The following is a 17,974-nucleotide window of genomic DNA, read 5'->3' as shown; positions in this document are numbered from 1 at the left end:
CAGACAGCCCTAGCTGCAGGTTCCCCCTTTGCTGTTCATTCTCGTCTCTACCTGATTCTGTATTTCTGAGTGAATGCATAGTCCGCTTCCACTCTTTCTTCCCCTTGTCATTGTTCCTCTCTCAGAGGGAGGCTACACTCATGGGATGATTGGCAGCCCATGGCAGTTCCTTACAAAAAGTGTCTTCCTTTGCTCAGGCTAGAAACCTTGGAGATCTGCTTGGCTAAAGCAGTATCCCCAGTCCCTCCCTATCCCCTCATCCTGCTTTATTTTTCTTCATAGCACTTATCATTACCTAATATATTCATATTTGGTTTATATATTGTCTTTCCTCTCCACTAAAAGATAAGGTTTATAAGGGCAGAGATTTTGTTTGTTCTCCACTGTATCCCCAGTGCCTAAAATAGTTCCAGGCATATAGTAACTGCTCAGTAAATACTTGATCTATGAGTGAATCCTTTTATCTTCTTTGGATTCCAACCTTCTCACCTTCTGAGTCATTTCATTATTGTAATCTTTCCTTTTTCTTGAATCTTTCCATCTTGACTTACTTCTTCCCATTTAATTATGCTCAGTCACTTTTAAATTAAAATTAAAAAATAATTTTTTTAACCTCCTGTCAATTCTGCTTTCCCCTTCAGCACTTCTAACTCAACTCCTCTCCAGTCTGCTTTGCCCACACCACCCACTAGAACGTCTCTCGGTAAAATCACAAATGACTTCCATGTCATTAGCCACGAAGCCCATTTGTCAGTCCTCATCCTCCTTCGCATTCAGCACTGCTCTCCTCCGTGATAATGCATTCCTGGTTTTCTTTATTTCTCTGACTCTTCCTCTTCTGTCTGCTTGGGGATCCATTTTCCTCTAGCTGGCCATCACACATCAGAATTCTTCAATGTTCTGTGCTTGGCCATCAGCGTCTTCAAGGGAATTTAATAAATGCTCAGGGCCTTGGTAACCATCCAGACGATAACTTACACATGTGTATTTTTAGTTAATAATTCTCTACTGAGTTCCAGATTCATAAATCCAAAATGCCTACTCTGTTTCTTTCCTTGGATAAGCCTTTGAAAGCATTTCAAAACTTAACGTGCCCCGAGCTGAGTTCAGGATTAGACTCAGTCCAGAAGAGGAGAGCAGACCCTCCGGTTTCCCCCTACGCTGCCATCTTAGGGAATGGCATCCTGTTAAAAAGCCACGTGCCCCCTTCCTCGCTCCCCACATCCAGGCTTTCATTAAATAAGCCTTGTCATTTTCACCTTCTCGATAGCTCGAGTCCGGTCACCTCTCTTAAGTACTACTGCTGTAGTGGTCCGCCTCCTCTTTTACAGGCATTACTGCTGAAGCCCCTACCCAGTCTCCCCAGTTCTATTCTTGCACCTGTATAAAGCCAGAGTCTTTCTTTTTGTGTAACTTTTTATTTTGAAATCACTTCAGATTTACAGAAAAGTTGCAAGAATAGAACAGACAACTCCCAGTTACTCTCACCAGTTGTTAACATTGATCACACTTGCTTTACCACTTCCTCTTTATCTGTATGCATATAATTTTTCTGACCCATTTGAAAGATACAGACACAGTGCTCCTTTGTCATTTAAATACTTGAGTGCTGTTTTATAAGAAGAACATTTCTCCTACATAACCACAGTATGGTCATCAAAATACAGAAACTTTTATCAATGCTATACTAGATAGGATTTAAGCTGTGTACCTTGTTCGTATTTCCCAAGATACACCAGTTCATATTTGACTATAATGCCATTTAATCACAAAAAAGAAGAATAACTCACTGGTCTAGGATCCAGTCCAGATCACACATTGCATTTTGTCACTTTTTTAATCTGGAAGAGTTTCACAGTCTTTCATGGCCTTGCCTTTTATGACCTTGCCACTTTTAGGACAGGCCAGTTCTTTTATATAACATCTTTCAACGTGGATTTGTCTCGTGTTTCTTCACGATTAGGTTGGGGTTACTTTTTCGGTAGGAATACCACACAAATGATGGTATGTGTTATCAGAAGGCACTGGATGTCAGTTTTCTCCAAAATCCTCTTTTAGAAACACACATCTAATCGTCTCTCACCTGTTCAAGACCTTTTCAGTGGCCTTTCATTACTCTTAGGATAAATGCCGAGTTCATCTTGGTACCTTAGGCTTTATGCCTACCTTTCTAGTGTCTTGCTCTTTGTTTCCTTTCAGTTTCAAAGAAATTTTATCTCCTGCCTGGAAGCCATTCCACAAACTGTTCCTTCAGCCAGGAAGGCTTTCCCCACTCCCGCATCCCACCTTCCCTGAGCCTGTTTAGCAGGGGCTCATCTCTCAGATCATTTATGACTCTAGTTTCCATATAGGAAGGACAGAGAGATGGCATTTTAGATGGGGGGTAGTATATGGGACTTTTCTTGAAATTTCATCTGAATAACTTTTTTTGTTAGATGTCCATCCCAAGGCTGGTGAGAATGATTGGAGGACAGTCCCAGGCCTTGTGCCTGTCTTCTTTCTTTTTCCTCCAAACCCAGCCCCTTGACTCAGTTTCCCTTTGACTCCACTACTGTCCAGACCTCAGCTCAGTCATCATAAACTCAGGGACATCTTCATGCTGCCTAGACCAGTCCCTTGTGAGGAAGCTTTGTGGTGCTTTGTGCTGTCCAGCCTCATCATTTGTAACATCTTGTCCTCTGTGTGATTACTTGATATGTCTGTCTTCCCTACCAGCTCAGGGGGACAGGTATGTTTTGCTCACAGTCACATCACCAGCAGCTGAATGCGTGACACATAAATCAAGATTCAGCAGTGAATGGGTGACAACGAACATCTCATCCTCTGATACTGCACCAAATGATGAGGCCGTGCTGTCCTGCTTTCTGGAGAAATACCCTCTATCTTCACCTCGTAACTCGTGTTGCCTGCTTTGCTCACACCACCACCCACTGTCAGGAGTGCCCTTTCTGTGTGAATCCATGATGGCTTCTGCCCTCTCCTGTCATAGCTTTTACTTTATTCTGTTGTATTGCTGTTTACTATCTCCTTACACTAGACAGCAAACTAAAACTCAAAGATTATTTACTGTCCTGTCCCTGGACTTTACAGACTTACAGTAAACTTTCATAAATATTTTTTTGAATGAATGAATGAATGTAGCCATGCCTCTCTCATTATCTTCTGATTATAAAAGTAGGAAATTAGGAAAATGAAATGTATAAAGAGAAAAAGAATTGCATATCCTGTTTACCTTTCACTATTTTTCTAGTTAATAGATTACTTTTAAAGGCTTTAGGTTATTTGTTTACTTAATTATGGGAATATTTTACCTATTTTTTATAATACTGAAAAAAAGCTTATATACATATGTTTTTTCTTGACTCTAACACTTTAATGGCATCTGTTTTTTCCTTAGAAATTATTGTTAAATGGTAAATGCAAAGATGTATACATCTATAATCAGAATTTCTCTAATATCATTGCCTTCTGTATTTTATTAATGTAAATTTCTTTAAAGAGACTTCTGTTTCCTTGTTTAAAAAATTTACATAGTCAAATTCTGTAATCATTAAGAGCAAAATAATAAAGCTCTTCCCCTTTGGTAGCTTAAAGTTTACTCTCTTCATGGTTTAGTCATTAACTTGTTGGACCCCAGTAACCAAATATTTTCACCTGTATAGTCAGCATCCATTTGCCATCTGGCGTTACATTTCCGTGGCCCTTTCTCTTTGGCACTCTTGCTGTAACATGATCATGCTCTCCTTCGAACATTCAGTCTCATTACTAGCAATTTCTCAAATCCACCGTAACTATAGGTATTTCATAAAAGGCTTTGATGTTATAAAAAATGTTTAGCAGGAGTTAAAGCCATAATACCTGGAATTTTTACTTTAAAAAATTAATTATTTTTTGATAAGAAAAGTACCATTTCTAATCACTTGTTGAGGACAGAACTAACTGAATCAGTCATCTGGAATTTGAAGGCTGATTTGTGTGTGTCCGATGAGAAACAGACAGGATGCATGTCGTTTGATCCAGTTCTGTGTATAGGGAAGTGGATATTTACAGCCTTCTCATAGAGAGTTAGTGTGCATGAAATGAGAACAGTATTCATATTGTCTTGTCATTACACTTTTATTACAATGCTTGGTTTTTTAATCTGATCTGATAGTAAATAATATTTTGTAAGAAATCTAAGTAAAGGCATATATGTGACTATGAAACGAGATGGAAATTGAACAGCTGATAATAATAGGATATTTTTCTGAGAAAACTCCCAGAGTTTAAAAGAAAAGTTTATCAGGCATAATTTATGCCAACCAAATTTGATTCTCCTAGTAGTAATTTTCATTCTCAAGCATGAAATCCAAAATTCTCGCTTTTTGATTAACAAAAGCAAAATGTAAACAGACAATCCAGGCAGAAGGCATACAGGACTTCATCGTACTTACATTCGTACAGCTTTTCTGTGAGCTTGGAATTATGTCAGAGTTAAAAATTACCCCCCAAATTCTCACTTTTTTCTGGTATTAGATGCATGTATATTTTATTCAGGTTTTTAATCTTTCCTAGAAGATTGACAAGTATTCACATATTTATGTTTTAATTTTACTCTCATACCTATCACCTAATTATGAAGTCAGAATTTGATAAAATTATTTTGGCGCAAGGATGAAAGACTATACATGAATTTGGTTTCTGATAATAGAGCCTTTTAGTCCCACGCCCGTATACTTTGCCCTTAATTTTTGCTTCACAGACTAATGCGGTAAAGTATTGGAATCCTTTTGCCATCCAGCTTACACTCCTTGTGCGCTTTTCTCCACATATCCCCTTGGTCATTAAGTTTTTCCATTTACTAACATTTTTTTCTCCTGAGTTATTTGCATTTTCGAAAAGCCTCCAGTATACTTCTCGTCAGCTACTAACACACAGTTATTACCAGAGTGAGTGATTTCTGATTCAGATTTTTTTTTTAATGTATTAAATACATGCAATTAACCTCACCTTCTACAAAGTATTCACTTAGAAATGGTGTGATTTTGTAACGGAAAACTAGCTTCATTTTCCAGAGTTGGTAACTCAAGCCGCAGGTGACAAGTGACCAATCCATTTATAAGCAGTGGCTCCAGAATGTGGACTTGACCAGAATGCAGATATTTTTATTGGTGGTGAATTCTGGCTGTCAGAGCACCTGACCCACTGAGTCTGTTTTTTCATCCGCAGTAGGATGGTCCCATTCAGCCTTCCCCGCAGGCTTGTTGTCAAACACAAGCAAGGTGAAGTCGGGTCAGTAATTGGGAAACTGTATGATGCTCTGGTGTCTCATCTTTCTTTTTTTTCCTCTTTATTATTCTGCGTAGCATTCTTTTAATTTTCCTAGTTTAGCACAAAACTGTTTAGCTTTTTAGTGTTCCATTGCCACATCATTCTTCAGCTTGATGCCACGTGGTTATTTTTCATCTTTTTGATTAGTAATTTGGGTGAACATTGCTGCCAGTAATTTCAAACTGTTTTTCATTTTATGGAGCCAGTACAGTCACCATGAAATCACTGAGGATTATAATCTATTTAGGATAATTTAATCTTTTGTTTTGCAGTCCCAGGCTGTCTAATCTTCCTGGCTGGTCCCTCAAGGATGGAAATGCCTTCTTGGACAAGGTAATGATTAGCTAAAGTGTATCTATGCCCAGTGAAAGCCATCTTGTCACAGTGGAACCACCCTGCAGCAGTGTGACTCATGGGCTCATTTTTTCCCCTGTGTCTTCTCCCTGAAAAAGCCCATGACCCATGTAGTCTTTAGAACTTGGTGATTATTGTTTTTAAGAGCCTTTTAGGGAATCTCAGTGTTCAGATACAGATCCCATTTCTCATATGTAAAATCTAAGAACTTCTGCTGCAAATACATTTTATCACCACAAAAAGAAAACTATTATTTTTAGAACTGGAGTGAGTTTCAAAGGTGATGGTTGTTAGAGAATTCCATCCAGCTCATTTCATTTTGAGGCTGTACTGACTCTCCACCTGTAAGGAGTAAACTTTTTTTTTAATAACTTTAAAACCCTCAAGCATTATGAGTTTTAAACTGCTTCTGTCAGGGGTCAAATCAGATAGGGCTTTGTAAAAAAAAAATTGGGGTCTTATTCTTCGGGTGATGAAAGGAGAGCAGTGTCATCTTCTGATCAGACCACTTTGGTGACCACGTGGAGAATAGACTGAGACGCCGGGTGTTTAACTTCCGGGTAGTGTGTTCTTGAGGGAGCAGGAGGGAGACATGTTTTTAGGTACATGTGAACAAAGGGCTGTCCAGACTATGACCTGTGACCCTGTTCCAGTCTTTCCTGGTAGCCTAGAATGGGCACTCTTATAGGTTGTGGGGAAAGAACACAGTTCTAGGAATCTAGGATTTGGGGTCCTAGTATGACTTTGATCACTAACTAGGCCTAAAGTAGGAAATGACTCAAATTACTTTTTCTCTTTTCAGGGCTATTAAATTTTTGACATTGGAGTATCTTCCCAGTAATTCCTTCCTCTGATCAGTTTTTAGGCAGCTAACTCATATACGAAAGACCAAAGACACACACAAAAAAGTTAAAACTGTAATCTAGTCAAAATTTTCTACTGAAAAAGAGTCAGAGGTAAAGGAAGATTAAAAACTGTAAAGCATACCCATACCATTCTTAGACCTCTAAATCATTCTTCCTCTCCCAAGTTTCACAGTTGAAAGGCTGCCTAAGTGTAAAGGTCCTTAAAATGATTCATCTGAATAGGGCATTTCCTTCTTATAATAGATATTGTTAAATAAAGAGATGCCCTTTTTACAGAATTAATTCCCGTTCCTACACCCCAATGTAAAGTGGAAGCCAGATGCATGATTTGAAGCCAGATTTCCCTCATAACTAACTGTAAAATTATGTGACATTCAAGAATCTGTGCACCTGATTTCAGCCTGACTCTCCTGCGGGCTGTAAATCATTGTTCCCGGAGAAAGGCTCAGAAGCATCCCATTACCCGTGCATTGTGAGCGAAATGACTTGCATGTGTATGTGGTAGCATTTCATTAGGAGGGAGCGGTGAATAAAATACAGTGACATTGTAGGTGCGTGGAATGGCAAATACACTGCTCCGGGCCAGGAAGGATGCAGCTTTGTCACCTGAGGTGGACGCACCCTGATAGGCAGCAGTAAGGGGAAGAAGATTATGTAGCCAATTTAAGACCAGGCAGAGCTTTGAAATTCCCCAGGATTTGTCTTTAATCATTTTTAACTTCATCCTAAGGGAGTTGGGAGTCTTCTTCCATTAAACGTAATTGCTCATTTGTTTTTAGCTGGCAGGTACGTTGTAATTAAGAATGGTTTTCAGTCTGTTTTTGGCTCAGCCTCTCACTGGTTAAATGGTAGTTGTATAAGGAGAGCAACCAGAGTTTCCAGTGGAAAACGAGGGGAGGAAATATTCTAATCCAGGTCCTGATATGAGACTTGTAAAATCAAAAGGAAAATAACACAAGTTAACACCCCATTTTTCAAATAGAGATTGAGAGTCAAATTATTCAGACTCTGATGTATAAATACAGATACATAAATATGAATATATAGAAATTCATGTTCAGTGACTAATGAAAACACGCTGGAGCAAAAATTTCACAGTATTTTTCTCCTTCTGGAAAGAGCAGACTGTCAACTGAATTCTGTCTTTTCCTGGTTTTGTTACAGTCATAGATAGCTTTAACTTTGGAGCAAAAACTCCTGCATAGATTTCAGTATAAAGTGTCATCCAGGGAAGACAGCAACTCGAGTGGCCTCCTGGGGGAATTGTTGGTGGCCCCTCTGTCTCTTCAGTGTCCTCCGTCATAATTCCAGCTGCCAATTCCTGTATGGCTTTGCCTAACAGCTTTTTCCTGAAGCTGCTCCAAATGCAGGATTTGCTGTGTAAATACTCCAGGTCCTTTGCCCCTGGGTGGAATAACTCCAAGGTGTATATATGGTACCATTTCTCAGAGTTTCCCCGTGGGAGTGAGTCCCTCTTGCCCACAGTGGTATGTAGCTCAGTAACATCCATTATCGGCCACTTTTTCTCCCCTTTGTACTTGCCCTTCCTCCTGGTGTTTGTTTAGCACCTCACTTATAAGCTTGCACACGCCCTTTGCTCAGGGTCTGCTTGTGAAAAGAATCCAAACTGAGACCGGCATAGTAAATACCGTGGGTCATGGAGGGGGCCATTGCATTATTTCTCTTTCTTTATAAGTACACCGTTTTCCCTTTGGAATATGGTGGTGGTGGTTTAACTCCTACCCGCTACTCTGCATTTTTCTCCTTACTTGCCCCGCAACCTTTGGCAGGAGGAGAAAGGGGCTCTAAGTGATTTGTCTGAGGCCGGGGCTCCTAACCTAATTGCAGAACAGAATCACTGGAGGTGCTTGTTATAAATACAGGTTCCCTGGCCTCACCCTTAGAGTTTCGGATCCCTTAGGTCTGAGTTGGGGCCCAGGAATCTGCTTGCATCAGTGTCCCCAGCTCATTCTGATACTGCTGGCGTGGTCTGTGTGACGTACTTGGGAAGCACTGGATCCTGAGTTACGGAAGCAGCGTAACTCAGCCATGTCCACACATGGCTTCCTCAAAGAGGCATCAGGAAATGTGCATTCAAGTCTGAGTCAGCCACCTACCAGCATTTTTTCTATCCTGAATAAATATTTAGCCTTCCTGCCCCGAAACTCTAAGGAACTCGAGCAGTTGGAGATAGTAGATACTTCGTGGAAAATTTGGTTTGGGGATGAAATTTCTTTGGTGCTGTATCAGATATCTCTTCCTAGAATGTTTTCATGTCTTTTAGGAGCTAAAGGAGTGCTCTGGTCATGTATTTGTGGATTCTGTGCCCGAATTCTGCCTACCAGAGGTAAGAGTAAAGTGAATTTTACTGTGGAAACAAAGCATACCTCATCATCTCTCAAATTGAAGCCAAGAAATAATTTTAAGGGGCTTAGCTTCCGATTTTCAAATTGAAATGAATCTGTTATTCCAGGTACTTTTAATTGTACACCTAAAATATGATGATTTCGGAGCTTTTTATATTGTCTGTAAATCACTGAAGTCACTCTCTTCTTCCTATTCCTAGCTCTTTCCATAATCCCCACTGACACTCGTACCTTGGGCATAGTTTTGAGCAAAGTGAAGGAATAACTCAAGCCTTTTAGTTTTGTGATTACAGTCATCCCTCGGTATCTGCGGGGGATTGGTTCCATGAGCCCCCATGGATACAAAATCCCCGGATGCTCAAGTCCCTTATATAAAATGAGTAAAGTCGGCCCTTCATATCTGCATGTTTCACATCCATGGATACAGAGGGCCACCTGGATAATGCCTGTCCTGGGTTAGCCATACTTTTCCTAGTCGTGGGAAATTGGGAATTGGCTGAATAATGAATACTGCATTATTCAATGCAGTAAGCTATAAAAATTCTTGCTGACTTGAAATACCATATGGACTATCGCTTGAAATTCATGGATTCTGACCTGAGTGATGGATATCTGTCACTTACATATCATTATCACAGTGAGACCTGTTGTAAGTGTTTGGGTCCAGTTTCATTGTTTTTAAGGAAACAAAGATCAGCCTCCATTAGTTTTAAAGGAGACTAATCTCAACTGACAAGCCTAATCCCCAAAGTGGCCTAGATGGAGTTCTCAGCACACAGATGACGTGTAGGAGAGCCAGTGAATAGCCAGTCCGGGGTTCCTGAGGAAATCAATAAGAAGCTACCATTCTGTTCTTCCCATGCGCGCAAGGGATTTCAGTGCCTGTTGAAAATATGTTCACAATTCAGTGCCAGAGAGAAAAGAAACTGGGAGTGCCAGATGCCTTATTTTTGTCCTTTCTTCCTCTCTCTCTTTCTGTTTCTCCAACTTCCTTTGATACCCTTGAGATAAACTTTTTTCTCTCTTTGACATATGTCTATGTGCCCTTGCAGGATACCAGAGCGAAAGAGAGGAAGAAAAACAAAGAAGGACATGGTAATTAAAGTTGACAGATAAGGGAGAAAGTTTGAGGTAACGTAGGAAGAACAAGGGTGAAAGTAGACAGTTACCGAAATCCTGAGCTCCCCCAAACTGCTAATAAAATCTTTTTGTCACCTTCACTTGTCATTTACTAGTTGGTGGGGCAGCTCCCCCATCTGTTCAAAGATTCCTGCTCCCAATTGCTACATTTATTTTCAGTTTACTGCCTGTGACACTCACTGCTGCAGCCTTCAGCTTATGGCCAACAGTGTAGGATTCGTTGCTTGGTGTTCCGATGACTTTCTGACTTGCACCATAGAGTGCTAAACGTTGAAATTAGACAATTCACAGTTCATCTTTGCCAAGCTGAAGCATCGCTAATATATGTAGGGTTCTAGAGCTATATAAATTGTTTCCACTTGCATTTTAACTTGTGGTGTCTGACAAGTTAGTAATAGTCACTGTTTCAAGGTAAACCAGGGCATTGCATGACCAGGATCAAATAGGGGATGCAGAATCAGGAGAGAAGGGCTAACAACACAGTCCAGTCTTGGCTGACTGGCGGGTGAGCCAGGCAGGACTAACATCCCAGTTCTCATGGAATTTGTAATCTAGTGCAACTACCTTACCTGTCTTTGTATCTGTGTTCCCCCAGAGTCCGTCCCGTAGACTGTGTCTCATGTCTAGGACAGTATAGTAACAGCCAATAAATTATGGTTATTTTGACACAACTCATGCTCTGTAGAACCCAAGTGTCTGTACACAAAAAGTTTAAAATTAAAAATAATCTCTATTGGATTTCATTGAGTGAAAGTATATAAGTAAATATATAAATGTGAATCTGTAAACATAGTTTGGATGTTAAATTTACTTCTCAGAAGAAAATTTTTAGGTATGCACTTGAGGTATATACATGCAGAATATATATATTTTTTTTCCAGCTGTCCTCACCAAATTTGTTATCATTCTAGACTCTGTGGGCTGATTCTTAAATATTAAAGAGAAATTTCAAATATTCCTAGTTTCTATCTAGGTAGAAGGAAGGTGGGGATGCTTTGAACTTTACTGTAGCTTCACTTGCCTCCCCTTGTTCCTTTCTGGACCTGTCATTCTGCTACTCTGTCTTAATTTTCTCATTTCTGTAAAAATGGTTCTAGAGAGGTGGTGGGGAATAGGACCGGCAGAATAGTCCACGACCCTTCGTCATGCGAGGATGTTATCTTGGAAGTGCAGTGCACAATGCAGAGCTAAGGGTGACATCAATTGGCTATTATTGTTATTAGACGTTTTAGTCACACAGATTGCCGCTGCCCTGGCGGTGAGGGGATTCCGACCTCTAATCTCTATACTGTCCTCGGGCTGATTACACCTTGGCGACTTTATTAAATTAACTTTCTTTACACATAAAGTCATTCAACCAGCAAATACCCACAGCCAGAGTGGCACGCTGTCTCTGTCATTTGCAAAGATGGCACAGACATCTTTGTTACTTCCTCTAGGTACGGGACACAGTACCTCTGTGCTCCGTCCTTCTAAATAAAACACTCGGTGAGTTCCCCCCATGGTGTCTGTGCTGCACCGTACAGTTCCTGCGGGGTAACTTGCGGGAGGGAAAACTCAGTGACGGAGGTGATGTCTCTGAACCACAGCGCCTCACTTTTCTCTGCAGAGGGCGCCGCGTGTAACAACACATTCCTCCAATAGCAGTGCACCACGGCCTGCTGTGTCCTGGCTGCCACAGCTGGGAGGGGACACAGATGAGTCACACAGGATTCTTGAGCTCAGAGACATTTAATTTTTGAGAGACAAAATAATTTTTTTTAATTTTGAGGGGGGAAGTAATTAGGTTTATTCATTTATTTATTTTTGGAGGAAGTGCTGGGGATTGAACCTGGGGCCTCAGCATGCTAAGCATGTGCTCTACTATTTGAGGTATACCCTCCCCCCAAAATACCTTGTGATATTTCGAGGTGCCATTGTGCAGAATAATAACTGCCATAAGAGGGATATTATAAAGTGCCTGGACAGTTCTGAGGAAGAAGCAGTGTCTTCCATCTGGACAAATCGGGAAGGCTTAGTGGAAGAAGAGAATTGAGCCTTAAAAGACAGGTAGAGCGGGGGAGGGTACAGCTCAGTGATAGAGTGCATGCTTAGCATGGATGAGGTCCTGGGTTCAATTCCCAGTACCTCCTCTAAAAATAAATAAACCTAATTATGCCCCCACCCCAAAAAAATTAAAAAAAAAAAAAAAAGAACAAGTAGAACCACGTTACCTGGTTCCAGTTGCCAGGCAGCGGCTGCTGGAGTATCCTGTTATCATTTATCCTCGCATATCTAACTCAGAACTCTGTTTTAGTAAAATCAGAGCACTCCTGGGGAACAGGCTCATCAGTAGTCACCGTGTCCTGCTGCTTAACGTCAACATTAGGAAATATCCTAAAATGAGAAGTGTTGTGGGAAAGGCATCATTACGCCAGGGTACCACAGCAACTCCTCTGCATTCTGAAAGCATCATTTATCAGGCACTTCATGCCGATCTATGTGCCCCGAACAGACATGTATCATTCCCTCCCCTTTCTTTTCAGACCGAGCTAATAGATCTGTCTACGGTAGATGTGATCCTCATCTCTAACTACCACTGCATGATGGCTCTGCCCTACATCACGGAGCACACTGGCTTCACGGGCACGGTGTACGCCACGGAGCCCACCGTTCAGATCGGCAGGTGAGAGCATTTGTTCTGTGTCGTCAGACAGGGGCTGAGAGCTCCTTCCTGCAGTGGTGACTGTTTTAATAGACTGTTGTGCCAGAAGGGATTGTTATTTCCTTCTGAGCAGCCGACTCAAAGAACAGGCCTGAATAGACAACTCTCTCTGTGAAACAAATGTTCCCTGGAGTTGCTTAGAGATTGACGCTGCGAAGAGTAGTCGTTCAGTCTTTCTTAGAAAAACGTGAAGGAGTTGGCAGAGTCAGCTCCTCTGTGCAGATGATACTAATTAGGGGAAGTACCTTCAGTAAGATGCCACCAAGGTGCAATGCAGAGAGCTTCAGGGGAGAAAGGATCATCACATATTTAAGAAAAGAAGAAGAAATTTTACAACTTCACTTTCAGAATTTCCCCCCTTCTGTGGTTTAGTGCAGACTGTGAATGGAGACAGCTTGTAGAAAACAGGAAAAGTAATTAGATAAGTTGTCTGTACTGTTGACAGAGTGAAACTCAGGACTTTATGGAGTAAAACCTTGAGCCTGCCTTTGATCTGGAGAGTGCTGCGCCGTCTCTTCCTCTGCCCCTCCCAAGCCCCCATGGTACAGATTGGTTGTTTCAACTAACTGTAGCATCATTTAGTGAGAAAAAAATTATGTGAAGAAAATTACCCCAGAAAAATAGCACTGTGTTGAAGCAAACTAGCAAGTATGGTGTAAAGTAAAAACTGTTGGGACCCAAAATATGGGATCCAAGTGTCGATACAGACGCTTAGCTTTGAGTTCTAGTGTCTTACTAAATTCCAACAAGATGGAATTACTAGAAATGAAACAAAATATGTCCTTTTTTGTGTCAAACCGTACTATTACCTGCAGTATACACAGAAAAACACAAAGGATCTGAGGAAGAGCATTGTAGGAAAGCAGAACACTCAAGGTGATGGGGCATTTTCAATGAGAGAGAAATCTGGAAATATTAGATTCTAGTCCGAAATATTTGCAGTGTGAGGATGGACATACCAGACTGTTCTGAAAGCTACAACCAGAGCAGTGATAAGCCTGGATCCCGGCTCTTAGAGTGCTGGAGCTGGTACTGCTCCTTCAGGATGGAAGAAGGTGGCAGTATTAGGAATAAGTAAAATAAATGGATGTGAAATGAAGTTGTTCAGCTTTCAAATGCTAATAAATTTGTGGCTTTCCATGTCCATATGTTTATTGGGAGAGGATTTAAGTCAGTGGGGAGCATCTGTACTGGACTGTGTAGGACATTCAAGATGTTGAAAATCTATTTCTAGCTTTCTGGTCAATCTCCAGCCATCCAGGACCGTAGCAGTGCTCTGTTCATGTGTCCCTCAGAGCATGTGGGTCATTGAGCCGGTCAAGAGAGGCATTTCTTAGATTCCCTCAGTTGTGAACCTGTGGTAATCCATCTTGTGATCTACAGAGCCTGTCCTTTTGCAGGTCCTTGAGTTAGATTTTTAGGATTAGTCCTTAGAGTATTCATCCATGTGGAATTGTGTTAATTCCTAAAACATATCAAGGAAACTTATTTTGGAAATAGGGTATATAGCTCAGAGGTAGAGTGCGTGCCTAGCATGCACAAGGTCCTGGGTTCAGTCCCCAGTAACGCCGTTAAAATAAATAAGTAAATTAATAAACCGAACTACTTCCTCCCCAAAACAAACAAAGCCAATAAATAAATAAAATATTTTTTAAAAAAGAAAACTTACTTTGCTAGTTTAAAATGTCCACTTAATATATAACATTGTCAGTAAAAAAAAACTCTACTCCCACTTTTGCTGCCACCAGCATCCGGTACTTCATACTCATTTAGCTTTTTTCCTTTTGTATTTTTAATCACATTAAAAAAAGGCAGAGATTTTAAGAGTGAGGGTGAAACCACAGGCTTATATGTTTCAGCGTGTAGAGACAAGAAACACTCCAGGCTTATTTTAAACGCGAATTAAATCATTTACATTCAGAATTTTTAACGTGGAAATTCAATGAGAAGGCTGGGGTTTTGTTCAGCTTAATGTAAAACCGTGCCCCAGTTTATATGCAACAGAAAGAAAGGTGACTGGGGAGGGGAACACAGACAAGCCCATCTCCCTTGGCTGCAGCGTTAGCATGCCGTGTCTTTCAAATTCTTTCCTGAGTGTTCATTACTTCTTTGTTTAAACTCAGGCTCCTCATGGAAGAGCTGGTGAACTTCATTGAACGAGTGCCCAAGGCGCAGTCTGCCTCCTTGTGGAAGAACAAGGACACTCAGCGGTGAGCGGAGGCCGGTCTACCCACCTTGACGGCAAAGCTGTAGACGCTGCAAAGCGGACTCAGTTGTTTTCTCATCTTCTGCTTAAGCTGTTAGAACTAAGTCTCTTTTCCCGATTTTATGGAAGGGTTATGTTTGATTCAACCAATATATTTTGAGAGGTATGCAAGGTACTACAGTGGGTCTGGGAGTTTTCAAAAATTAGTAGAACAGTTGGCTCTCTCTTTGAGGCACCAAGGGGTTGATGGGAACTCAGACACCTAGACAAGTAAATGACAGTCCTGGGTGGCATGCATTGTTCCAGACGCTTGGTCATGCTGTGGTGGGCACTCAGAACATGAAGAACTTTCTCTGCTTAGGGAACTGAGGGGGACATTCCATAGGAGAGGACAGTTAAGGTGGGTCTTGGAGGAAGAACAGGACTTTTCCTGACAGAAAAGGTCATAAAGTGGGGTCCAGGCACAGCATCAGAGGATACAGGATATTCAGGGAACAGTGAGAAGTTCAGGGTGGATTAGAACTGGTTGAGTAGAGAGGTGAAAGATGAAACTACACGGGGACATTGGAGCAAGATAACGGAGCATCTACTGCGTCAAGTTTGAATTTTGTATTATTGAGAATGGGAAGTCCGTCAGGGGAGGCTGAAAAGGAGGAGAATGGCATGATCACATGTTTGTTCAGGGTGATTGACCCTGGGAGCAGCATGGAGGATGATGGGAGTGCAGAGGTGGGGGCAGGAAGTCCAGCGGCAGAGCCAATCCAGAAACCCAGGCAACCCGAGGGAGCGGAGGCCTGAACTAAGGCGGCAGCAGGAGAGTGAAGAGGCGACGCGAGGGGAAATGCAGTAGAGGAGGCAGGGAGGCAGCTCGGCTCTGTGTCTGCCGCCCTCCTGTTACATGGGCAGCGGAGGACACCAGGGGTCTTAGCACACTGGTCCAGCCCTCCCAGCTGCTGCCCTCAGCCCCCGGCACCACAGCCCGGCCGACGGCCTGGCATCCGGAGCCCGGAGTCCAAGCTCATCTGCGGATTCTTAGGTAGTGTGTGTGGTGTGCATTGCTCCCCAAGTCCAGTCTTCTCCAGCTCCCTCGCCACCGAGTTCTCTATCCCTGTAGATCCTGCTTGGGTAGCCATCTGGTTACATAAATTTCAGAATGTCTGAGTTTTGTGGGTGTTCTTCCTACAAGAATCTGTGTATGTAGCTAGGAAAAGATGCTTTGTTTTCATACCGTAACTGTTTCAGGGTTTGAGCACAGGAGTCTCCTCTGCACACTCCTTTGTACACGTGCTACTTGCTCTATTTAACTTACATAGCACTTGCTCTGTGCCAAACACTCTTCTCAGTGTTTTATTTAATTTACTTCTTTAACAGTATCATTTTTACAGAAGAGAGAACAGGCCCAGAGAGGTTGAGTAACTTACTTAGGGTCAGCCAGCTAGTGAGCAGTAGGATTTGGATTCAAACCCAGGCAGCTGGGCTAGGCTGGTTGCAGAGTCGGTGCCCTTAACCCCTGGGCTGGGCCACCTCTGGGCCACGTGCAGGCATTTTCTCACCCGCCTGTGAGCCCCTCTCACGTGAGGAGGGGACAGGTACGTTTAACTGTGTGCGTTTTCTCCTGTGTTTTATGGATCTTCTTTTTGTCTCTGTTTCCTTGATGGGGATTTAGTGTCCGTCCGGCTTCTGATCAGGAATCACCTTCAGGACACGCACATGTCTGAGTCGTCTGTGTGCTCATGAATGGTTTCCGTGACCTGCCCGGCTGCCCGCCTAGTACAGGGCCCCCTCCCCTCCGCACTGTGCGTTCTTACTCTCAGCTCCTCTCCTCCTGCCCGTTGCACACCGCTTCCCCTTTCCTTCCTCTCCCCCATATGCCCACTGGACCACGTTCGACCCATTTCTCTACATCTCCCTCTTTAAAAACCTGAGGACTTTGTTTTCTTTCCCTGTGGGACACGCACACCTTGGCTTCCCTCACTTCCTCCTTTTTAATTTATACCCTTAAATATTCTGCCACAAATAATCTTGGCACACTAGAAATGATGTTCAGAGATCACTGTTTCCTGACTCCCTGGGCCAAGTCTAAGGAAGTCCAAGTCCTTGTTTTGCCTTTTTTTTCTGTGACCTTGGGCAGAGTCCTTGGCAGTTCTTTTTGCTTCCCATTCTTTGCAAAATAACTGGCCAACAAAGGGAGTGCCATCGTATATTAGGGAGGAGGGCAAATTGAGCTTGAAGGAGCAGAGGGCTAAGGGAGGGGGCCTGAAAGTTATTTCCGAAGATACTCAGGAAATCGCCCTTTCTAAAAAAGGTGCTAGTTGACGTGAAATCTTAAATTTGCTATCTCGCCACCTGCTGGGCAAAAAATCAGGAACTGTTGAGAGCTAACTTGATAGAGGATTCATATATCATGACCGTATTTCTGATCCTGGTCAAGTATTTTGATTTGGCTTTGGAGTGTGAGGTGAACCATAGTTACTGATAAAAAGAAGAGTCTAATTATTGGAAAGAATATGCTGAGGTATTAAAGAGGCAAAGAAACTGTGTCCTCTTTTTATCTTGGATAAATTCAGCTTGAATATTAGAAGTGGTAGAAAAATTTGAAGAGCTATTTTTTTTAACATTTTTTAATTGAGTTATAGTCATTTTACAATGTTGTGTCAAATTCCAGTGTAGAGCACAATTTTTTAGTTATACATGAATATACATATATTCATTGTCACATTTTTTTTCACTGTGAGCTACCACAAGATCTTGTATGTATTTCCCTGTGTGTACATGAAGAGCTATTTTGTAATTGACAGCAGACAAGAGTTCTTTTGAAACAGTCACCTAGAATTTAGTCTTGGCCCAGAATAGTACCGTGCTTCATTTAAACAATATTTATGCTGAAGGACTTAGACCACTTTAAAAGTTTCCTCTGTTATGAGGCCAGTTGATATCAGGTGTCCGAAAATACTGTGACCTACCATATAGAGAAGCAGTGGGGTTTTTTTGTTTTGTTTTGTTTTTTGCTGCCTAGTACATTGACTAA

At 41.8% G+C, this 17,974-nt stretch overlaps 1 protein-coding gene across 1 annotated transcript in view; it reads left to right on the top strand.

The window, feature by feature from the left end:
- INTS9 (integrator complex subunit 9) overlaps positions 1 to 17,974 on the top strand; it is an 84,459-nt gene that overhangs the window by 29,637 nt on the left and 36,848 nt on the right. Inside the window, exons 3-6 of the mRNA XM_031442134.2 lie at positions 5,583 to 5,643; positions 8,815 to 8,877; positions 12,562 to 12,701; positions 14,864 to 14,950. Coding sequence (XP_031297994.1) covers positions 5,583 to 5,643; positions 8,815 to 8,877; positions 12,562 to 12,701; positions 14,864 to 14,950 — 351 coding nt within the window. The remainder of the gene's footprint in view (positions 1 to 5,582; positions 5,644 to 8,814; positions 8,878 to 12,561; positions 12,702 to 14,863; positions 14,951 to 17,974) is intronic.

The sequence above is a fragment of the Camelus dromedarius genome, chromosome 36 (assembly GCF_036321535.1).
Source record: "Camelus dromedarius isolate mCamDro1 chromosome 36, mCamDro1.pat, whole genome shotgun sequence".
Lineage (NCBI taxonomy): Eukaryota > Metazoa > Chordata > Mammalia > Artiodactyla > Camelidae > Camelus > Camelus dromedarius.
The sequence above is the reverse complement of the archived record's forward strand: the minus strand, read 5'-3'. Positions and strand labels throughout refer to the sequence as shown.